At 34.9% G+C, this 22,757-nt stretch overlaps 1 protein-coding gene and 1 long non-coding RNA gene across 3 annotated transcripts in view; one reads left to right on the forward strand and one right to left on the reverse strand.

The window, feature by feature from the left end:
- Positions 1-9,981, forward strand: part of LOC145570542 (uncharacterized) — a 31,026-nt gene extending 21,045 nt beyond the window's left edge. For both annotated transcript variants that reach the window (XM_081629664.1, XM_081629663.1), the window contains 8 exons: positions 3,439-3,601; positions 3,733-3,852; positions 5,585-5,707; positions 5,815-5,913; positions 7,294-7,383; positions 7,665-7,749; positions 9,357-9,487; positions 9,597-9,981. In XM_081629664.1, the coding sequence (XP_081485790.1) occupies positions 3,439-3,601; positions 3,733-3,852; positions 5,585-5,707; positions 5,815-5,913; positions 7,294-7,383; positions 7,665-7,749; positions 9,357-9,487; positions 9,597-9,743 (958 nt within the window). In that variant the 3' untranslated portion in view covers positions 9,744-9,981. The remainder of the gene's footprint in view (positions 1-3,438; positions 3,602-3,732; positions 3,853-5,584; positions 5,708-5,814; positions 5,914-7,293; positions 7,384-7,664; positions 7,750-9,356; positions 9,488-9,596) is intronic.
- A 4,244-nt stretch (positions 9,982-14,225) lies between these two features.
- Positions 14,226-20,127, reverse strand: LOC145572431 (uncharacterized). Its single transcript, XR_014096843.1, has 3 exons — positions 19,580-20,127; positions 18,870-18,925; positions 14,226-15,001 (listed from the first exon to the last, which is right to left on the reverse strand). It is a non-coding gene; the product is annotated as an uncharacterized LOC145572431 (long non-coding RNA).
- Positions 20,128-22,757: the final 2,630 nt, after the last annotated feature.

Consider the following 22,757-nt stretch of genomic DNA (forward strand, 5'->3'; position numbering starts at 1 on the left):
CAGTGGCTGCCACCTTTGTGAGGGAGGTTGTTAAGTTGCACGGATTTCCTTCCTCCATTGTTTCGGATCGAGATCGTGTATTCATGAGTATATTTTGGCGTGAGTTGTTCAAATTGCAAGGAACGGACCTCAAGAGGAGCACGGCTTACCATCCCCAAACCGATGGTCAAACCGAAATAGTTAATAAGACCTTGGAGACATACTTGCGATGTTTTGTGAATGGGCAACCTAAATCGCGGGGAAGGTGGCTACATTGGGCGGAATATGCTTATAATACGGCTCACCACGAGTCAATTGGGTTTACTCCTTTTCGAGTGGTCTATGGAAGGGATCCTCCAAGGTTAATCAAGGTGGGCAAGGGTCAAACACCCGTGGATAGTTTGGATGAGTGGCTGCAAGAGCGGGATTGGGTGCTTGATGATCTTTACATGAACTTGCTCAGAGCCCAGCAGCGAATGAAGGCTTATGCTGATTCAAAAAGGAGAGAGGAGGAATTTCGTGTGGGGGATTATGTGTATCTGAAGCTCCAACCTTACCGTCAGAAATCTCTAGCAAAACGGCCCAATGAGAAGTTGTCCCCGCGCTTCTATGGTCCCTTCTTGGTGGTGGAACGCGTAGGATTGGTGGCTTATAAGCTGAATTTACCAAGCTCTTGCAAGGTGCACCCAATTTTCCACGTTTCTCAGTTGAAGCGTGCACTTGGAAATCAAGTAGCTAACCCCACAATACCCACTCAGATTACAGAGGAATTGGAGTTGGTTGTAGAACCTGAACAGGTCTTAGATGTCAAGGTGTCTCAGGACTCGCAGCAAGTCAGGGAGGTGTTAATTAAGTGGGCAGGGCTGCCTACTTTGGAGGCCACTTGGGAGGAAGCTTCTGTAATTAATGAGCGTTTCCTTCCTTTCACCTTGAGGACAAGGTGAGTCTTCTAGGGGGAGGGAATGTGACGAGTGCTCTAATTCCTAAGGACCGTGGCTTGATTACTTATGTGCGAAGGAGGAGGGGTCAGCCAAGTAATGAGGAGCCAATGAGGGGAGGTCTGTCAAGGAATGTGACAGCAGGGCAGTCACCACCAAATCAGTGAGGCAGCCCCTGAGATCATGACAGCTGCTGCATCTTTGTTTTGTCCTTCTTTTGTCAGCATTTGTATATATAAGAAAGGGAGGGTAGGAATTGCTAGTTAGGCAAGATCATAGTAATTTCTAGAACTAGAGAGTGGTGCCCTAAAGGTGCTAATTAGAGACTAGTAGCCTCAAGCTACTCTTGTTTGCAATTTCCATTTCCAAATTAATCAAAAAGCTGCCCATCTTCCCCAAGATTGAATCTTTATTGCATAATTTGATTTTATTACAAGTCTTTAACTGTTAGTTTGTTACAGCTGTGTAAGAGGAAAATTTCCAATTGTAGTGAAGTTTACTAGGTCAATAGATTCAAGGTGCAGCTGGTTGCCTTCTTAATATTGGATTATTTACTTCTTTACAGTCTACACAAGGTTCCATCTGTCAGTTTCTGGGTAAAAAATGATGAAGAAATAAATTTGGCATAATGCTAATATGCTAGGTTGCACGGAAATGGGAAAGGGTATAAAAACTGGAACGAGAATGGGATATGGCAAAATCAAAGGTCCAAAAAACGGGTACGGCATAAAAAATTCAGCAAAATATAAATCCATATTTATATTTCTAAAAAAACAATCTATACAACACAAACTAAAAGAAAAACTACTCAATGTATTCCGTAATGTATTAACCAACAAAAAATAAAAGTTAGAAATTAAAAGAAAAAAGAATAAATATAATAAACACCACCTACTAACCTATAGGCTAACACTACAGTGAATCAAACAAAAAAAATAAACAAAACAAAAAATTCCAGATATTTGATAATCACATATTAAACCAACAAAAAGTTTACAGGTCAATCAATTTTAATTCACCTCCAAATCAGCCAGCTACGAATTATATTTCTTGTACTAAAGCATACAAGTATACAACAAAATAAGTGACACTGTTTTGACAATAGAATCACCTTACCTTTTTTTATTCTTATCCTAAATTACTTGTTTTATTGATTCTCCTGCTTTTCAGTACGGTCTTGCCAATTCTGTTAAAAGTTTTACATCCAAAGTTGTGTAGGGTCCAGAAAATGTAATGTTAGTGTGGAGTTCTATAATAAATTAGAAAACTAAGGGCAGGAGAATAATTAAAAGGAACAGCATTATGGGCATTTGCTAAGAAGCGTTTCAGAAAATTTGTGATATAATCTGGGTGATTTTAGATACAATGAAGCAAGACAATGCTTTGTCGTCAATATTTTTGTGAAGTTTATAGTGTTATGCTTAATTGATTATTATATTTTTTCCTTGGGTCTTATGTTTCAAAATACGTCCGTCAATGTAGTCTGGCAATATGAGTTGAATTGGAAGGGGCTTGTGGATTCAATATCTCTTACAAAACACTTCCCCAATTTTTTTTATGTGATAAAATTGAATGTGAATTAGTGATTGTGTATTAGCTCATGTGTTCCAGATCCTAAATTCAATAGTCTTTATCAATACTATTTTTGGATGTTTCTGTTGGCAATTTGCTGGTGTAGTTGGAAAGAAAAAACCCAATAAGTTTTTGAGGATTCTCTTCTCCCCCGTCAATGTTTTAAGCTTCCATATTTTAGGCGTTTCTATAGCTGGAGTCATGTGTTAGGCTCTCAGCAATTTTTAAAGTTTCTTGATTATGATTTTATGAAGAAGTGCTTCATGATAACTCGAGGGGCTTGAGCTTTTGTGTTCCTAGGCCTCTTATATTTTGGGTGACAACCCCTGGCAGGGGTAATTTTCTGATATATATCATTTATATCTACATTACTTATCAGAAAAAAGCTTTCCACTCTTCATTTGAATAAGAGAAGTTATGAAATAGTTGAAATATTTACTACATGCATATCAGTTCTTGGGGCACAAGTTACCTTGATCCTTTTTCAGCGAGTCCAACTTGATTGATGGAAGGTGAGAGTAGTATTGAGTTTTACCGACCCTGATTGACAAATAAGTTCTCAAGTAGAGCTATAGCTTGAAATTTGTCCTGATAATATATTATATCAAGATCCTGCCTACAAGTAGATCAGGATATCTGTGAAGTGATTCATAATCAGTTCATTGTTGATCATCAAATTACAAATGTCTGAATCAAGTAAACAAGGATTATATATAAAGTCCTTGGTGCCGACAGAAGCAACATAGAATCATCATTGTAGAGGAGAGGTTGGTCTTGATGATTCTGATAGTATTGGATAAGAGCATTTTTGGGTGTCATTGCATCTTAGATTATTTGTTTCCATGAACCTATTTGAACTGGCAGAATTTGTTATAGTTTTATGATTATCTCTTGCATGATTTTATTATAAACGCAGCTATTAGCTTCATTTGGCATTTATTGGTTACAGAGACAATTTACAACTGCTAAGGCAGCGGTATTATTATGCTACATGGAAAGCTGATGGCACAAGATATATGCTGCTCCTTTGTCCTGATGGGGCTTACCTAGTTGATAGAAGCTTTAAATTTCGGAGGGTCCAGATGCGGTTTCCATGTAAAAACATGACAGATGTATGTGGAGAAGTTCTAAATAAATTTGTTTTACTTTTATACCTGAGTAATTGAGCTTATATGACCTCTATTTATTTTATTATTATTATGTTGGCTGATGCTTATTTTTTCTTGATTTATTTGAGTCTCAGCTTCACCAGTATACTTTGCTTGATGGAGAAATGGTTATTGATACTATAAATCCCCAGAGGCAAGAGAGGAGATACCTGATCTATGATTTGATTGCTATTAATCGTGTGTCCCTTGCGGAGGTTGGGTATTCAGCTTTTACTAGTTTGCTAAATTTCACCGTCTTTTTGATGTTGATTATATTTTTTTTTGATTGTTTCATTAAGATGATTCTTTTTTTTTGTGAAAGAATAAGTTTTAATCTGTACAGATTAAACGGCATGGAGGTACTTTGTTCATGTGTTGTTGAGTGCCTCAATATATGAATGTTGCATTGGACTTGCATTATTGGTTGGAAAACATAAGAATTTGGATTTTTATTTTCACTTGATGTAATAAGGGACCAGATGAGAGGGAAATTTGCAATGTTGGTCATGTTTTATCTAGTAACTGGATATAGAATGTGATTACATTCACTTTGAATGAGGTTTCATCACTATACTACTGGTTGCTATACGTCAATATGTGAGGGAAGGGTGCTTTAGGGAGTAGTATAATATAATTCCTCCATTTTGTTTAGTTGACACTTTTTTTTTCTTTTTTTCCCCCCACTTTTTCCAAAGCACTATTCAATGATTAATATCTCTAAATATATAAGTAAAAACTACACTCTTTTAAACTCTCGTGAATTTTATTTGTATATTTTCTATCATCCACTTTACACACTTTTTCCAACTTTTATTCAATTTATTATTTTGCGATGCTCTTTTTTCCTTTTCGGACGGTTCCTTATGATTCATGTTAGCCAGCCCTAAATCATTTTGGGATTAAGGCTTTGTTGTTGTTGTGTCAATAAATTAAAATTATATAAAGTTGAAATTATGAAAATATACTTTGATATGGTTCTAACAATACCCCACATGATTTTGTTTTATCGTAACTATAGATCACAAAACCTAGTCAAAGTAGGATTTGAAAAATAGTGTCAAAAATCAAAACATGTCAACAACACGGAGGAAGTATTAATTCTAGAATAAGAAAAATGTACTCCAAATATTTTCAACATAATGAACCTTCATAAAAATCCTGAAAAAAAATGTATTTGGCATCAGTACAGGGCCAGTGGTATGAATTAAAATAGGTTAGACCTTAGAGAACATAAATGGAAGAATTTAAGGGAAGAAGTTTACAGATTAATGATCTGGAAATTACAGCACATGTATGACATTCAATCTAAATGCTAAACCAATTGTAATCAAAATTCATCATGATATCCCTCTTTCTAACCTGTCCTATTTATATAGTTATCTTTCAAGACTATCTAGCTAATTTATTCCTACTAATAGTTTGGATACCAAAAAAATTGATTTGCTTTAAAATTTGAATTACTTTCCACTGTATATGCTTACTATGGCTTACAACTATCAGCCACTTCAGATGAAATTGGAATGTGTTAATAAACTAATGACCAGCTTTTTTTTCATCCCATAGATGAAAAAGCTACAGTTTAAACATGGCCCATCAATGATCTGCATCAGGTTTTCCGTAGCCCTTCCCCATAGGACCATGACCATGACCATGACCATGACCATGACTGGACCCTCCTTGCTAACAATTTTGAGTGTTTGCAATCCTGCTGCCCCAAACAGCCCAATAGCCCATCTACCAGGTCTATTCTACATGCAATTAACATTGGTATCTAGCCATGCTAATCAGTAATGCATTGAGTTATTCATTAGGTGTTCAGTGTAATAACATTTTGAAGTTTGTTGAGATCTAAACCTTTGTACAGCAGAGATAAAAGATCTGTTCATCTAAGTTTATAATTCTGACTATATATGGCTCACAAGGTTCTCATTATTGTGTACCTTGCAGAGGCCTTTTTATGAGCGTTGGAAACTGATTGAGAAAGAGGTTGTTGAGCCACGTAATCAAGAGCGGCGGAATATGGACACAAATGGAAAACCACTTTACAGATATGATCTAGAACCATTCAGGGTATGTACAATTGACATTCTAGATGCTATCAGGAAACACAGTATGTTTAATGCTGTATTTGGCTCCTCTTATGCCTGTTCATAATGATACTATTCCAAATGCTTCAGGTTAGAAGGAAGGACTTTTGGTTGCTATCAACAGTTGGGAAGCTTTTGAAGGAATTTATCCCTAACCTTTCACATGAAGCTGATGGTCTTGTTTTTCAGGTACGCTGATTGATTTTACAGTGATATACATAACCCCTTTTTTTGTTTAAGAGCGCATGGGCTGACAAATGATTTTAGCTTCCTTACGGTATCACTTTTCCTATAAAATCCTACTTTCCCTTTTGGTTCAAAGAGTATAGAAGTCATGTCCTCAATCAATGAAACAATTTATTTTTCAATATCAAGATAAGTCAATTACTTATGAGAACCTGAGTATTTGATTGAGCACAACCGCATCACATTTGCATTGTCAAGTTTTTTGATCTTTCCGCAATTGTGGACTTGTGGTATTAGGCCATGATAGCTGTAAATCATTTGATTTAACAGCAAAAGTGCTTTTTTACCATTTTGCAATTGTATAAAATCTTGTGCAGAAACTAGCTTGTAATTCCAGCTTTAAAATAGCTTCAAGAAAGACACCATAATAAAAACCAGAGCTTCTTTTATAGAATGAACTGCTGATGAAACCATCTTTCACACTTAGGTAACCCGTGCTTTTTGTCCTCGTTTGTAGCTGTCTGGTGTGAAACAAGGTTGCATTTAACTCATTCAAAAGAGGGGTAATGATCAATTTCAGAGAGAAAAATCCATATCAAGAAGTATCTAAATGTGTAACGTGATGCAGAGATTATTCTCCTTGTGACATCAACTATATTGGCTTGCATGAAAAAATCCACCTTATTGCTCCTATTTCCTGATTGATAGATCTACTTTCCAATTATTAACCCTAAATTTGAAGATGCATTTCTTTCTCTAAAGCAAAGGTCAATGTATGCTTCAGTGATTTATCAATTGTTGATTTATTCCAGTTCGGCTGTGGGTTTTTTTTTTTTGTTTTTTATTTGTTGTGGGGGTGGGGTGGGGGGGGGGGGGGGGTGATAAGCTTATGTCTGTATTGTGGCCATGGCTAAGCCTTAAAATTATTAAAGAAAATATGGCTCTTGTATTTTGCGGCAGGGTTTGTTTCTTTTGAACTATTGGAGCTAGTAACTTGTGCATTTCAATTGTGCATGCTCTAATTTTTGGCCTTTGACAGTGGATTTTAATTATGAGGCTTGTGGTAGATTCAAAAGGGATTTATCTGTCATTCTGATCCTAGGATAGAGTGGGCTGCTTAATGTATTGTTTGGCTCATTTTTCTTTTTGTGAACTTCAATGCCAAAGTTCTCTTTTATTAAAATAATTAAATATTTATAATTTCAAAATATTATTATTAATGCTTTGAGATTGCTGTTTTCTTCTTTTTAGCCTCACTATCTTCCACAGTTCTACGCATATGTATGAGAGCTATTTCAGTATTTGTCATTTTTTGTTTTTCTGATGACTCCTCTCCTTAAAATCCTGAAATGATGATTACGCATCTGTTCTTCTATCAATCAGGGGTGGGATGATCCCTACGTTCCCAAGACGCATCAAGGCCTGTTAAAGTGGAAATATCCTGAAATGAACTCAGTTGATTTTCTCTTTGAGGTAATGTCTCAAGCCTTGTACCTTTGTCTTTTATAAAGAAACACAATAGTAAATGTGGCAATTTGTGCGCATGAAATATCTCTTGGAACACATTCAATCAAAATATTTTACTTGTTAAATGCAGGAATTTCAGGTGATCCGCCTATTCAACACTGAGTAAAATATTATTTTACTGTGTGTTGAACAAAGGCGCATTTGAATTCCCAGTTTCTTTAACAGAGTGAAATCTCATCTGTAGTAAGCTAATGATCTAAAAGTTTCTTGATAACTTTTGTTGGCAGATAGGAGAAGACGGCACTGAAAACCTTTATCTTTACGATCGAGGAAAAAAGCGATTGATGGACAATAACAGGGTTACATTTGGAGGTATATATATTCATCTAACAAAGCTTTTTATTTATGCAAATTTTTAAAATATTTTTTTTAAATCTGTGAAGTATTAAAAATTCCTTTGTTTCCCCCCCCCCCTATGTTTGCACAGTGGTATTTAGCTGACTCTTTTCACCATATTTTTTTTTTTTTTTGCAAATAACCAAACTACTTTAAAGTTGTAGCTGAATATGTGAATGAAGTATGTTTAGATTGATTCTGGTGCTTCTGGTTTATGTTATTTTTAAATTATTTTTCCACCTTGACTTTTGTTGGATTCTAAATCCATGAAATGAAACATAGTAGCCTTTGTTTTGGTGTTATTACTTGGACTAGTGAAGCAGTATATGGAGCCTATGTTTGTGGTTAAATGCAGTTTTAGAAAATTTTGAATTTGTACTTGTTACGATGCTTTAGTTTGGGGTACCTGTCTTGGGTATTTTAGAAACTAGTCCTTGTAAAGCAGTCGCGGTAAGAAGAGGCAGGAATCAACTAGGAAATTAGGAAGTGGGAACCCTTAACCATTGCCGGGATGCACTGTGTGAAAGTCAATTTAAATGAGTGGATTAAGAGAGTTTGTGCTGTATTTGTAATTCAAATGTATGAAAAGAGGTTCTGATTATAGCTAGAAATCTAGAATGCAGTTCTAAGTAATGTAATGTGCTGGGTAATTAGAAAGCAAAGAAATTTTCAGTTCTAGAAACAGAGATTTGGAGGGGAAAAGAATGAAGAATGTTGTTGGGTGAATTATTTAGTTATTTGAGGAGAGAATGAACCCTCAAGCTTGAATGTATTTTACATTGTTTGTAATTCCAGATTTTAAATTAAATTTTTCTTTCTTCCTAAATTCCTGGTCCGGCTTTACTAGTTTATAGCATAAATTTGATGAGATGCAATTTCCAAAATATAGGGGCACTAGGCTGTGCTTTTGACAGTTGGTATATAATCTCCCCATGTTTTTGGTTCCGTTGGGTTATGGAGAGAAAAAGATACCTAAACAAGTACTTCCTCCGTTTTATTTACTTGCAACAAACCACTTTGGCACAAACTCCGTGGAATAATTTTATCACCGATAAGAAGGAAGTGTAAAGTTGTCGCGGTTAAAATTTTATAGGTTAATCCATCTGTTTCAGCTCCTCAAATAGTGTGCCAAAATGTGTTGCAAGTATAAAAAAGAGGAAGTGTTATCCTTTGCTTAAATAGCTTTATAAGTGGGTAAAATTTGGACATCAAAATGTTTCAATATCTTGGGCTAGAGTTTTATGACATTTATTTGAATTAAGTATTTACAAAACATATATATGCGACCAATAGAGTTGGAAGACATTCATCAACTTGAAATAATATCTTACACTTTAAAACTAAATTTTCTGGCAAAAACATTTTATTTGTGTAATTGATTTCTCAGACAATCTGATCCTCTGAGCTGTTGGTGACACAACATCCTTCTTTCAGCTGTTTGCATTTACCTCTCGTCACACCTTTATATAGATTTGTTATTTGGTGGTCTTGGTAGTTAATAAGGTGCTGATGTGACTTTCAGTTCGTCTTCTCCCATATGCTTTTGCAGACTCTTAATGTTGGTCAAATTTGATTACATGCAGATGATGTGGATCCCTCTACGTACTCTGGTAAGATTGTCGAATGCTCGTTTGATTCCGAGGAAAACATTTGGGTTTGCATGCGAGTCAGGATTGATAAGAACACTCCAAATGAATTCAACACCTACAGGAAGGTCCAGCACAAATGTTAAAAACTTAATTATGTCATCTCGTGGGGTAATTTTCTTTGTTCTTTTCCAACTTGGTGCGGTAATAGTAATGCCTTTTCACTGCATTTCGCAGGTTATGAAAAGTATAAAGGACAATATAACTGAGGAGGTGTTGTTAAACGAGATAGGAGAGATCATTCGCTTACCTATGTATGCTGATAGGATTCAAAGTGATAGCAGAGCCATGAAGAAAGGGAAGCCGCCACCACAGAGAAGGTGAATTGGAAATTTGTGTTGCCAGCAATGGTTATTTACTTTGGATGACCTCGCAGCAATTGTTTGTGTAATTAGTCATATTGGTAGCTTGTATATTATTATTACATAATTGTTAGCTGAGGGATTGAATCTTCGTAGGTAGATTAGAAGATGTAGTCCTTTAAAAAAATTAGATGTAGTAATAGGTTATTTGTGTATATTGTCATCATAAGCTCTCTATCTTCTCTCACCGTGTTCCGTGACTCCCGTCTAAATAATGTCTTTCTTTAATCACTTTTTTTCGCCCTTTTGGGATGAGGGGAGTTTTGAGAGAGAGAGAGAGAGAGAAGAGTCCATTTGGTCTGTTGCTAGTACCATCTATTTTAACTTGAAAGGGATTACTATTGTAGCTAAACTAGTCCTGATGTCGTATGCCTAACTAGGTTCAATATTTTATTTAGGTTGCCATGCCTTAAGAAAGGTGTAATGTTTGCCTTAAAAAAGAAAGAAAGAAAGAAAGAAAAAAAAAAAAAAAAAAAAAGACTTAATGTTATTGAGTATTTCTGTTCCCCTATATTGAGGTTTATTTAGACTATAAATTCATGATTTTTTTTTTTAAAGAAATCAATATTAGTTGGGATCAATGGAAAAATAGGATTTACTCAACTCCCAACTACCCTGCTCACATCCTGCTAATAAATCTGAAACAGAACGTAGTGGCAGCTCGCTGGTGGCCTCCTCTGTTCCTTTGGTTGCCAGTGAGTTGCCTTTGGCTTTTAGGAGCAGTTGGTCCCGGAATGTGTTTAATTTTATGAGATTTCAGCATTTTCAAAGAAAATAACCCGATGGTTTGTGATGGTTTGCTTAATGTTGTTTAACCTTTGTATTTCGTTTAGGTTTTAGCTGTCAATGTATGTCTTATCTAAGTCATTAGTGTACATTATTTCTAGTTTGCTATTAAAATGGCTCGTTTGAACCATATGAGGATTATGAAGTAGAGAAAATGCTTGTGAAAACTCAAGGTCCTGTAGAGGCTAACTCTTAAATATGAAGACTCGTAAATGAAAACACCCAAGCACGGATGCACCCAAAAACATGCAGTTGCACCATCTCTAAATCCACAAAATAGCGATTCCAAATTCGATTAGTCGAATTTTTTTTAGAATTTATAGATAGCCTCCTAAGTTTGTTAGCGTCCAATATGTGGAATCGTCTTTAAGGAAGTTCGAGTTGTTAATAGGACCTCTTAACAATCTCGAAGGATTGCCCACAATTAGCATTAGTGAGCTTACGATTTCATAAACTTTAACAAAAATCGGACGTACAATAAAATATTGTGTATCCGTTTCAAAATTACTTTAAAATGCTCAAAAGTTACTCTATAATGAATGAAAGATACCCTGATAATTTGTTAAGAATAAGTGAACCTTTAATCAGTTTTCTCAAAATAAGCCAAGCTTTTGATTAACTCAAAATAAGTCGACTTTTGCTACCCCTCAACTTTAGATGAATTTTTTTTACCGGTTACCTGCTACCAAATATATATATATATATATATATATATATATATATATATATATATACGGGGTCAAATGAGAAGTTTCTTAAAATGAGAACGATGAGAAGGATTTTTTGTGCATAACTTTTGAACTAAATGTGCATATTTTTTGAACTAAATGTGCAAAAAAAAAATTTGACCCAAATAGAAAGAGGCATAACAGACACACTAGCACCTAAGTCACATATAGCTTTATCAATGAATAATGCACCTACATGGCATGGGATGAAAAACATACCAGGGTCCTTACGCTTAGTTGGGGATTTATTTTGCAATATAGCACTACACTCTGCAGTTAGAGCGACTGTTTATACACCCCCAAAGTCTTTCTTCTTAGAAATCATTTCCTTTAAGAACTTTGCATACATTGGAACTTGAGAGACCAAATCAGTAAAAGAAACGGTTACCTCAAGGTTCTTGACCATATTCAAGAACTTACTAAATTGTTGATCTACCTTGGTCTTTTGCATCCGATGTGGGAATGATAGCTTTGGCTCGACGGATGGAGGCTTTCTTTTTCTCTTTCTCAGCATCACCTGCTTTAGCTTTCCCGTCCTTCGAGGTGGGAACATCATTCAATGTCTCCTCTAGACCATCACTCTTCTCCTTCGTAAGATTCGCATCATCAATAGGCATTTGGGACGCTTCATAGCTAACACCACTACGAGTAGTGATAGCATTAGCGGTCTCCTTAGGGACGGGTTGTCCCAGTAAGTGGCCAGATTGCCTTTGGATGTTGGTACCTGCTACTTGTGCGAGTTAGTTCTCCAAATGCTTTGTCGTATTTTTCAACTCCTTGATGCTATCTTCAGTGCTTTGCTTCATGGATGTCATCATTCTCATGAGGTCAGACATAGTTGGCTCTTGAGTGCTAGCATTGCCTTGAGAATGTTGTTGTTGAGGCGGCCTAACAAATCCTGGAGGACCGTGATGAGAGGCCCCTTGTTGATGGGGTGGAGGCCTTGCAACATATTGCTGAGGTTGTGACCATTGTTGCTGCAGTTGAGGATTTTGAACGTTATTGCTTTTGTATGAAAGGTAGGGATGATTCCTCCAACCTAGATTGAATGTGTTAGAATATGGATTATTTGGTTGCCTTTGTTGAAAGGCATTCACCTGCTCCATCTGATTGGTGTCTTGAGAATTCAGAGGACATTGATATCCAAAGTGACCCTGCACACCACACACTTCACAAAAAAAATTAGTTTGCAAAGGTTGAGAAGCCATAGCATTAACAGATAAAAGAGAAGAGTCTTGAGTGGCCTGTAATGCTTCAATCTTTGCAGTTAATTGAGCCATTTGAGATGTCATGAGTGAATAGGCTTCAACTTCCATCTTCCTTTTCTTAGTTTGAGTTCTTGGAGAAGAAAAATGGTTGGCTGTAAGATTTGCAAGAAAATCATAGCCTTCCTCGATCGTTTTATCAATGAACACACCACCTGTTGCAGAGTCAATAATACATTTAGTCTCGGGTTCTAGTCCGTTGTAGAAAATACGAACAAGATTCCACTTCTCAAAATTGTGATGATCATTGAAGATCTAAGAATCTATCTCATGCTTCCTAAGAGATTCCCCTGACTCTTGAGAAAATGTTGATATTTGGTGTCGAATCTTTTCATTTTTCTTAAGGGGAAAATACTCTTTGAGGAATGCTTTGGAAATCTTGCTCCACTCCGTCTCCTTGACAGTATTTAACCACTTTAGAGCTCTATCGCAAAGGAAAAATCCGAACATCACTTTCAATTGATCTTGAGTGACTCCTTTGTGATGAACAGTGGAGCATAATTGTTGAAATCGCTGCAAGTGATTAATTGGCTCGTCAGTAGGATGGCCACTAAACTGATTTTGTTGGACCATACTGAGCAATGCGGGTTTAATTTCAAAGTTCTCTGCAATGGGGATTTCTGGCATTTAAGACCCGTTGGAATGCCATATTAGGATGGTACCCCGAAAGAATTAAGAGACCTATTATCAGTCATCTCTTTTTTTATGTCAGACTGTGTTGTAGAGCTCTTCTGTGAGTGGGTTTTTTTTCTGCTTTCCTTTCCCTTGCTTTTTGAGTTGCCTAAGGATCTTGTCCAAGTCTAGATCCGTAGGGATCAAGGCACCTGTTCGTTTTGACCTGGGCATAAACAAAAAGAAAAGAAAACAATGAGAATGCCCCAATTGAAACTAGAAGTTCCAAAACTTCCAATGAGACAATGGAAACAGTTCAAACAATCAAACTAAAACTAATAGAATCTAGACGTCTCCCCGGCAACGACGCCAAAAACTTGATGAATAAAAAGTTAAATCGTAAGTGCACGGTGTCAGTTGTTAGCAGAGACTTAGCAAATGCGGTTCAAATCCCACAGGGAGACAGGTTATATTAGTTTTTGTCCAATTATATAAACTATTTCAATAAACGAAGAGTGATTTGATGATCAATTAACTAAAGTATGACTATAATTAAAATAAGGTTGTTCTCAAATAAATTAAAGTCTAGGGCATACGTTCGGTCCACCATGCTTATACCAATCCAAGAAATGCAAACAATCCATTAATAAACAAACAAGGTTGAATAATTAAAGCACTTGTTAATCATACGGTCGGGAATTAACGCTTATGAATTAACATATGTAGTTCGGCCGCTAACATAATCAAATTTGCCAATTGTAATTAAGTCTCTTAAAATATGATCTTTCAATTCTAAATTTTATTAGCTAAATAATCAACTCGTGATATTGGCCAATTACATGAATCAAACAATAAAGCACAAATCAATTGGAATTATTCAAACCCTAATTCATAAATTTATAAATAATAAAGCACAAGTAATCAAGGTATAAATATGGCTTCCCTCACTTAGCCCTAGAAAACGACTACTCACTCATAATTGAAATAAACAAAACAAGAGATAAATAAACTTGAATTCATAATTAATAAAATAAAGAACGAAAAGAATAAATGAAAGACCTTGATGATTGAATTAATGGAGAATAATAAACTAAGGTTTAACAATGGAGGAAGAAAACTAAAGAAACGTTTAATCAAGAAAATAAAGCATAAGAGACCAAATAAAATCCTCTCAAGTATTTATATTCAAGCCTAATTCTAAGCTAATTAAAATAGAAATAAATAAATAAATAAATAAATACATAAGCTAAAATATTATTGGACGATAAGCGATGATGTGGAACGTGAGAAATCAAGGCTGCTCGTGGCTCATCACCACTCGCCAAAACCCGCGGCCGCAGGGTGGTTCCCGCGCCCTGGCAGTAGCGGCAGTAGCCTTCGAGTGGCCGTAGGACAGACCCGCATTAAGATCCCACGGGTGGCTGATTGCATTGCTTGGATTCAAACGCTTATAACTTATGTTCTAGCTAGGAAGCTTATTAGGGCGTGTGACCTATTATTGGAAAGCTCATCAAGTCTAGTTTCAAACTCAACTTGAATCAATTCAATCCGATCTGTAGAACTCGAGTTATGGTCAAAACAGTGAGAAAAGGTCATTTTTGATACCTTGCAAGCCTTCGTTTTTCTCCGTTTCTAACTCAAATTCGTTTCTGAAAGGTCCATAGCAACTCTCGTGGATGTTATATTCATTTCCTATGCATAAAATCCTTAGAGCCAACATCCAAAGCATAAATCCCTCGATCAATGAACTCGATCCATCGATTTCCATTCAAACATCATCCGAATCATCTCCAAACACTTCGAAAGCATCCAAATGACTATGAAATCACCTGAAACATTAAAAATACACAAACGAAGCGTAATAGAGCGATAAATGATGACTTATGTAAATATGACCCAAAAAACAACCAAAAAGACTAAGAAAAAGATATAAAAACTAACATAAACGTGCCTAAAAACCCTATATAATTATGATTCATCATTTATCAAAGAGACCCATTTTTTTGTAAAAACAAGTCTCTGAGGTATTGTCAAACAAACTAAGAAGCTGGTGTGTTGTTTTACAAAAAGAGACCGCCTATTTTCTACTAAGGAAAGAGCTCTCTTTTATTTTTTGATACAATATTTTACCAAAATCAGCATTACGAGTTACTCTGTAGTTGCTTTGCGGTACATTCTTTTTTCCTTTCCTTTCCCTTTTTTATTTTTTGTTATCTAATACACTTAAATTACATTTTCTTATAAAAAAATTTGTACTATTATTCATAGAAATTTTTTCTTGCCTTCATTTTTATAGTTCACTGTTTATTTTAATTGCTACATTTCCTATTTTGGAAATTTTTAATTAGTTGCAACACTTTCCATTTTTGACATTCTTTTCTTTCTATCTCTCTCCTATCCACATAGGTCCGTCTTATTTTTCTCTCTATCTCTCTCCTCTTAAAAAACTTTCTAGGAAACCTTAAAAGTTAAAGTGTAGCAACTAAAAAAAACGGAGAAAGTACTTCGTATGAAATACGATGTTTCATACTTGAACATACAACACTACAATTAAATATCAATTATTTTAAATATTGTCTTACTATCTTCAAATATATTATTAATATTCTATGATTGTCTAATAATTTCTCATTAAAAAAATAAGAGTTTGCGCATTATAAGTTCTAAATGTAGTATGTTCATCAAAATACTTTTTTTTTTCTTCGAATAAAAATTCCATATTTTTATTACAATTGATTAATAAGTAGTAGCCTCAATTCGAGTACTCGTATATTAGATTGTGATAAGGAATAACAGTAAGTGTAATTAGTTATTATTTAAGTGATTACAAATATTTTTTAGTTTATTTATATGATTGTTGACTTAATTGAAATACAAGTTTGTGCAAGAGTTTTATAAAATTGTAATTGTATGACCTTTAATTATATTACTTTGTATAAGTTTTAATTGTTTTGTTCAATTATGGACAACATTTAAGGAGTAAAGGATACATTCGAGGACTAATAAGATGATGGAAATCATAAATAATTGAAACTTTAGTTTGTCAAGTTTCGTATTTTTTAACGAACCAGATTCCGTACTCCCATTATCATATTCCTGGATCCACCACTGAAGTCAGATCATGTTCGGGTTCAGGCCTCAAATATTAGGTTAATCTGGGTTTCGGGTTGATTTCGGGTCAGGACATATCGAATTCGGGTACTTTTTTGGGGGTCGGTTTGTTAACAGTTCATGTAATGACGTTCACGTTTAATCATTATCAATTTTTTCATTTATTGTAAGAGAAATAATTTCAGATAAGTTAATTTGAGCTTATTAGTTCAAATAAATTTAGATAAAATATACATAATAAGTGACAACGTAACTATATAACTATACTTTGATCAATATTAATAAGGTGGTCTAATTTGAATTTAAGGTGATTTAAAATCGGGTCAAGCCAATAACAGGTTAGGTTGAGTTTGAAATGGGTCAGGAAGAATTCGGACTGAATTTGGGTCAAGTCAATAACAAGTTGTGTTGATTTGGGGTCGGGTTAGTACCAGATCGGGTAGAATTTCGGGTCAGGTTAGTAATAGGTCGGGTAAAATTCGGGTCAGGTTAGTAACGGGTCGGGTTAAATTCGAGTTTTAACGGATTAGAACGGGTTTGGGTCAATCTCGGCGCAAGTAAGGTTCGGTTCAGGTCAATAATTAACGGGTTATATTCAAGTCGGGTCATCTCCAGGTCGGTTCATGTTCGGGTTCGGGTTCGGGTCTCAAATACTCGGGTTAACTCGTGTGTAGGGTTGGTTTCAGGGTCACCATATTTCCGGGTTCAAACAAGTCGATTAATAATTGGGTTCGGGTCGGTATTTCGGTCGCGTTAGCTTTTGACAGCTCTAGGTTTGGATCAACTAAATGGATATAGAATAATTTTTTTTTTAGCTTATTTTTTAAAATTTCTGATTTTTCAAGTTTTTTTTTTTTTTTTAATGATACTCCCTCCGTTTTTAAATACTTGCTCCATTGCCTTATTTGGAAAGCTTTTACAATATTTAATTAATTTCTCTCACCTAGTGGACCCACCATTAATCACATTTTATTAATTTCATGTTCTCTCTCCTCCAATTTTCTCCACTACTTTTGCTTTTTACAATATTTTATTCTTTCGCCTATCCCATGTAACACCCTAGAAATTCATTTCCTTTAAAATACTTGTTTTGCTCTTTTTAAGTCTCAAAATAGGAAAATCTAAGATATTACCGCCACTGTGAAAACGGCTAAGGCATTTATCAAAGACACACCGCGGAAGGCTATCTTTAAAACCATTCAAAAATAAGTCAACTTAAAAGTCAACCAAAACGAAAGTAAAGTCAAACCAAAGTCAAATGAAGTCAACCTACAACTTGAAACCATTTTGGGCACTTATTAAAACCAAACAAACTTAAAAACCTTTGCGTTAGTCTCACAAGCATAATATAATATATTAAATAAAGCAATAAATCACATCATAGTCTTATGGAAACTAAGCATGTTTCGCTATTCACACATGCCCATCATGAATATGCTTCATCACCTGAAAAGCTCCTCTCTACTTGCCCCCACTACTCGCCATTAGAAATGGGTCGTCGTAGGGCCAAAGTAAAGACAAGGACAAACAAACATACAAACACACAATCAGCAATGCTGAGTACATAAGCGTAAATAAAACACACTAACATGCTTTCACCCTATCATCACACAATTTACCTTGTTGCATCTGTTTATAAGCATACAACATACTCAATGACCAACTAGTACATAGCTACATTATTTATTTAGCTTGATTACGCATCGAACGGGTTTCCCCTAACCTGCCCCAATGAAGGGGTACTAACACGGGAGCTAACCGTGCCATTATAAAAGAACCACTAGTAAGTGGCGGGATTCCTGCGCATAATAAAATGGAAAGTACAGCGTCCTGTACCCCATTAGAAGTTATGGTCAAATATAAAGTCGCATAACTCCCCCCATATGTTCATACTCAAGGTATATACGTTCCAAGAGTTTTGGTGCGTAATCTCTTTCACTTTACGTTACTAGACTTGGAAATTAATGATCGGTTTCTTTCACTTTGGTGCGTAATCTCTTTCACTTTACGTTACTAGACTAGAAAATTTGGTGCGTAATCTACTGTTAGACTTGGTGATGACTCTCAAACCATAATAATTCAATCATAATAATTATTCAAAAAATCAAACATACCAATTTAAATGCATAATGCGCCACAAATCCTAACCCTCGGTGTTGAAAACACCTTAAATGCACGAAGGCACCAAAATATAATTTATTCCTCGTGTATAAAGACGCTTAAATAGCTCCTTCCTCATGCTTATAGCATCAATAAAAATTATATGAACTATAATAAAATTCCTTCTCAATATTCCAACCAAATTAAGCATTTAGTTTAATTAAATAAACCTTCAAACTTGCCAATAATAAAAATATGGTTCAATGACAATATTCCAATAAGTAATTTATTTCAATCAATCATGTTTCACAAATAATTCACCAAAACCATTCTCAATTCGATCAATCCAATTTAAATCACCAATCTCATTTCAATTCAACCATTCCAACCAATTCCTAGCATGACACTAACTTGGAATCAATTAAGTAAATCCTAACATGTTTCTACACGCTTAATAAATTTCCGAGTACGAGTACGTGTACATACCTCAATTCGTCTTTCCAACTAGCCAAAATGCTAGAAATTACTCAACTTAAAGTCTCCTACAATACCAAGTATATAAACTCAATTAATCCCTTGATTACACAAATTTCCAGCAACTTTTAAACACTTTAAAACCTCTCTGACAAACTGAAATTTTGGGTTAAAACCTTTAAAACTCTTTCTTTAAGTGGGCAATTAAAACCCCAAAGTAAAAACATAATTATAATGCTTATATTAAAATTTCAGCACACTTTTTAAGGTCTAAATTCCTCAATTAAATCTGAAAATTATATTAAAACCAAATAAAACCTTTTCTACTTATGGGTAATCAACCCCTTTTAATTAAAACACCAAAAGTAGTACTTATAATAAAATTCCAGCAATTTATTTTAAATAAAAACTCATTAAAACTACATAAAGATACATTCTTTAAGCTTTATTAACACTTCCAATCAATGAGTATATAAAAACCCCAAATTAATTGTAAGTTAGAACCCTAAAAATCAATTCTTTTATAATTAAAACCCTAACTTTTAATACTTTATAAAATCTGAAAATAAAACACTTTATAATCTTAAATTTACAATCTTTAATCATCAAAACATAATTATAAAACATACTAATCATGTTTAGACAATTAAAATCAATACCCAAAATATATAATTATAGGAATAATAATTAAAACAAGGAGGAGAGAGGATATAATGGCTCACGGTGGTTGGTGTGGTGGTTGCTAGGATGGTCGCCGGTGGGAGGTGGTCGATGACGTGGCAGTAAGGGCCGCATGGCTTACCATGCATGGGATTTGTTTCCCCAATTTCCCACGCACAGACCAAAAAAAGAAAGGAAAGAATAAGGAAAAAGAAAGAAAAAGAAGAAAAAGAAAAGGAAAAGAAAATTAAATTTAGAAGAAAGATTAGAAAACTTAAACTAAAAATATGATTTCTTTGAGCCCCTTTTTGTGTAGGAAAATTTTGGGGTTTTGGGGGATATTTATAGAGTAGAGAATATAGGGTAGGTTTGGGCTCAATAAATAAATGGGCTTAAGTTATATAATATTTGACCCACAAGGGTTCAAATAAAGGGTTGGACTTATTTAAATGAAATAGGTTGTTCCAATAAGAGTATATAGGTCTAGTTTACATACGATATTTTAAACAAGACCCAATAATTAGTAAACGTTTGGCCCAAAATATATTTTATTTTTATAAAACCTTATAATTAAAATACTTTAACCCTTTAAAATATTTAATTAACATACTTGAGCCCTTAAAAATATATTTTATAAATACTTAAATACTTTATAAAAATACATAAAAATACGGAGTATTACACCCCACTACCTCCATATTTTATTACTTTCTCCAATTTCTCCTAAAAACTCCGCGCATGGAGAAGTGGAGTAAGTATTTAAAAACGAAGGGAGTAATAAACTTAGAAATAAAACTTTTAAACATCCCATAAATTAAGGAAGAGACCAACATCATTACATATGTGGACTATAATATCTATTGACATAATATCAATGGTCCTGTCAATCGATCGATGGTATGATGGTGATGTGGGTTATACGGATGCAATTAGTGTGGGCCGATAATTGGTGTAGGAGGTAATTGTTGTGGATTTGAGCAAGAGTTAAATAAGATAGATAAATGAGAAAGAGATGAAATAACGAATTTTGATGGTAGATAAACAATCATACTTAATCAATAAACTAATTTTAATTTTCAAATAAATGTATTTATTGAAAAAAAATAAAATCGGGTCAACGGGTCGAGTTGGGTTTGACCCACAAATTTACGGGTTAAATTGGGTTATGGGTCAAAAAACTTTGCTCAAGACCTACAAAAACAGGTCAAGTTCGAGTCGGATTTGTAGGTCGGGTCGAAAATTGTCACGTCTAGTTACTATCCCATGTGGCAAAGCTAGCTCGGTTGGATATATATAAGCACAGTCATCACATGTAATCTTAATAAATGATGAAAAGTCGTAAATAACCCTTTATTCGCGATCATCAAGTTTGTCATCGTCGTTTCCAATTTCCCCCAAATCTCTGAAGAACTCAATCCACCATTAGAGACTTGAAGAAACTTAAAAACCCCAACAATGGCGAACAATCAAAATCAACCCTAAGAAAATCCTCTGAGAAATTTATCCACGCTAATGGAAGAAAACCTTGCATTACAACGACAAATGATACAATCTCTCAAAGAATTGAGGAGTCTTTAATCGAAATACAGGGTGAAGTTGCTGCTGGAAGGAATTCAAGACGCGATACAAATTTTTGTTTAGAAATTCATGTTTTCTTTAATTACTGTTAAATTTTTATGCAGAACAAGAAGTTGGAGCTTCCATTAATAATGGAGGTGGTGGCGTGTTAGGGTTGGTGAGTGCACAACGGAAGCAAATTAAAGATGTAGTGATTGATACTCCCTCCGTGTTTTAATAAGTGTTACAGTTTGACCGGCACATAGTTTTAGGCGATTTAATTGACTTAAATAAAATAAGTGTTAAGTGGGGTAGTTGGAGTATTAAAAAATTGTAAAAGAAAAATATTGGGGTTAATTATGAATGTGATAGGAAGTATATAATAAATAAAGTAGTAGTGAGTTTAGGTGGGGACCATGAAAGGAGATAGATATAATATTTAAAGGGAGCTTTTTGCCAAAAAAAGAAAGTGTAACACTTATTAAAACACGGCCGGATTTGATAAGTGTAACACTTAGTAAAACATGGAGGGAGAAAGATAATTAGAAGAAAGATAAAGGCAAGATAAGTAATAAAAATAGACACACAATATTTAACGTGGGAAAAATCCTCAATAAAGGCAAAAAACCCACGACCAACGAGCGTCGAAAAATAATCCATTATATGAAAATAGGAGAGCACAAGAATCCTTAAAAGGGTGAGTATTTCAAGAGAACTCTCACTATAGGAACTCTTAAAGGAGTAGTATAAAATAGGAATAGTAGATTAGAGACATTGTGTATATGTAGAAACTCTGATCATGATATGTATGGACACTCATAGAGTGTATGAGGGTATCAGAGTATTGGAGGATGATGTAGGTGGATCCATATGCTCCAAATGATGCCCAACACCTTATATTTATAGGTGATATATGGAGGTGGAAGAAGTGTGCGGAATTTTCTACACACAAGCTCTTCAAATTGTCCACATAAATTTAGAACCTTCATGAGCATTCGCTAGTTCTAGATTCTTCCACCATTTTCCATCAATTTCTCAATGTACGAGAAGTTTCTAGAAATTTTGAGAAACCTTGAGATGTAATAAGATGGGGTATGAAATTTGGGCCACACTTACCCAACATGGTGTGGTAGCTTCGGGTAATGGATTTGGTGACATGGAAGCTGTTGCAGTCCCTGGACAAGCTGAATCAAGGTAAACATCTAAATTGTGAAATATTATTGTGAAATTGTTAGTTCTTTCTAAGTGTGAAATTATTGGAGATAATTATGTGATATGATAATATTGTGAAAAGATATGCTTAGATATTATTGTGATTTTTACAGTGAAGAATTCTTGAACATAATTTAATAGAAATTGTTGTTGGGTTAGTTTTGGTTCATGGTGGAGGTGGTGGTAAGTGGTGGTTTCGGGGTGGGGGTGATGGTCAAATGAGAGGACGAGGGTGGGTGGGGTTCAGTTCAAGGGGCCATGGGTGGTGGGGGTCAGTGGTATGGTGAAATGGCAAGGACTGCCATCATTACTTGCCACTTGCCGCATTCATTTTGTTTTCCATGTGTCTCAACTTAAGAGAGCACTTGGGAATCAAATGGCTAACTTGAACATTCCTAGCCAACTATCAGAGGAGCTTGAGTTAGAGGTAGCACCCGAGAGTGTGTTAGAAGCTAGGGCATCTAGGAGTAG

The sequence above is a fragment of the Chenopodium album genome, chromosome 12 (assembly GCF_948465745.1).
Source record: "Chenopodium album chromosome 12, dcCheAlbu1.1, whole genome shotgun sequence".
Lineage (NCBI taxonomy): Eukaryota > Viridiplantae > Streptophyta > Magnoliopsida > Caryophyllales > Amaranthaceae > Chenopodium > Chenopodium album.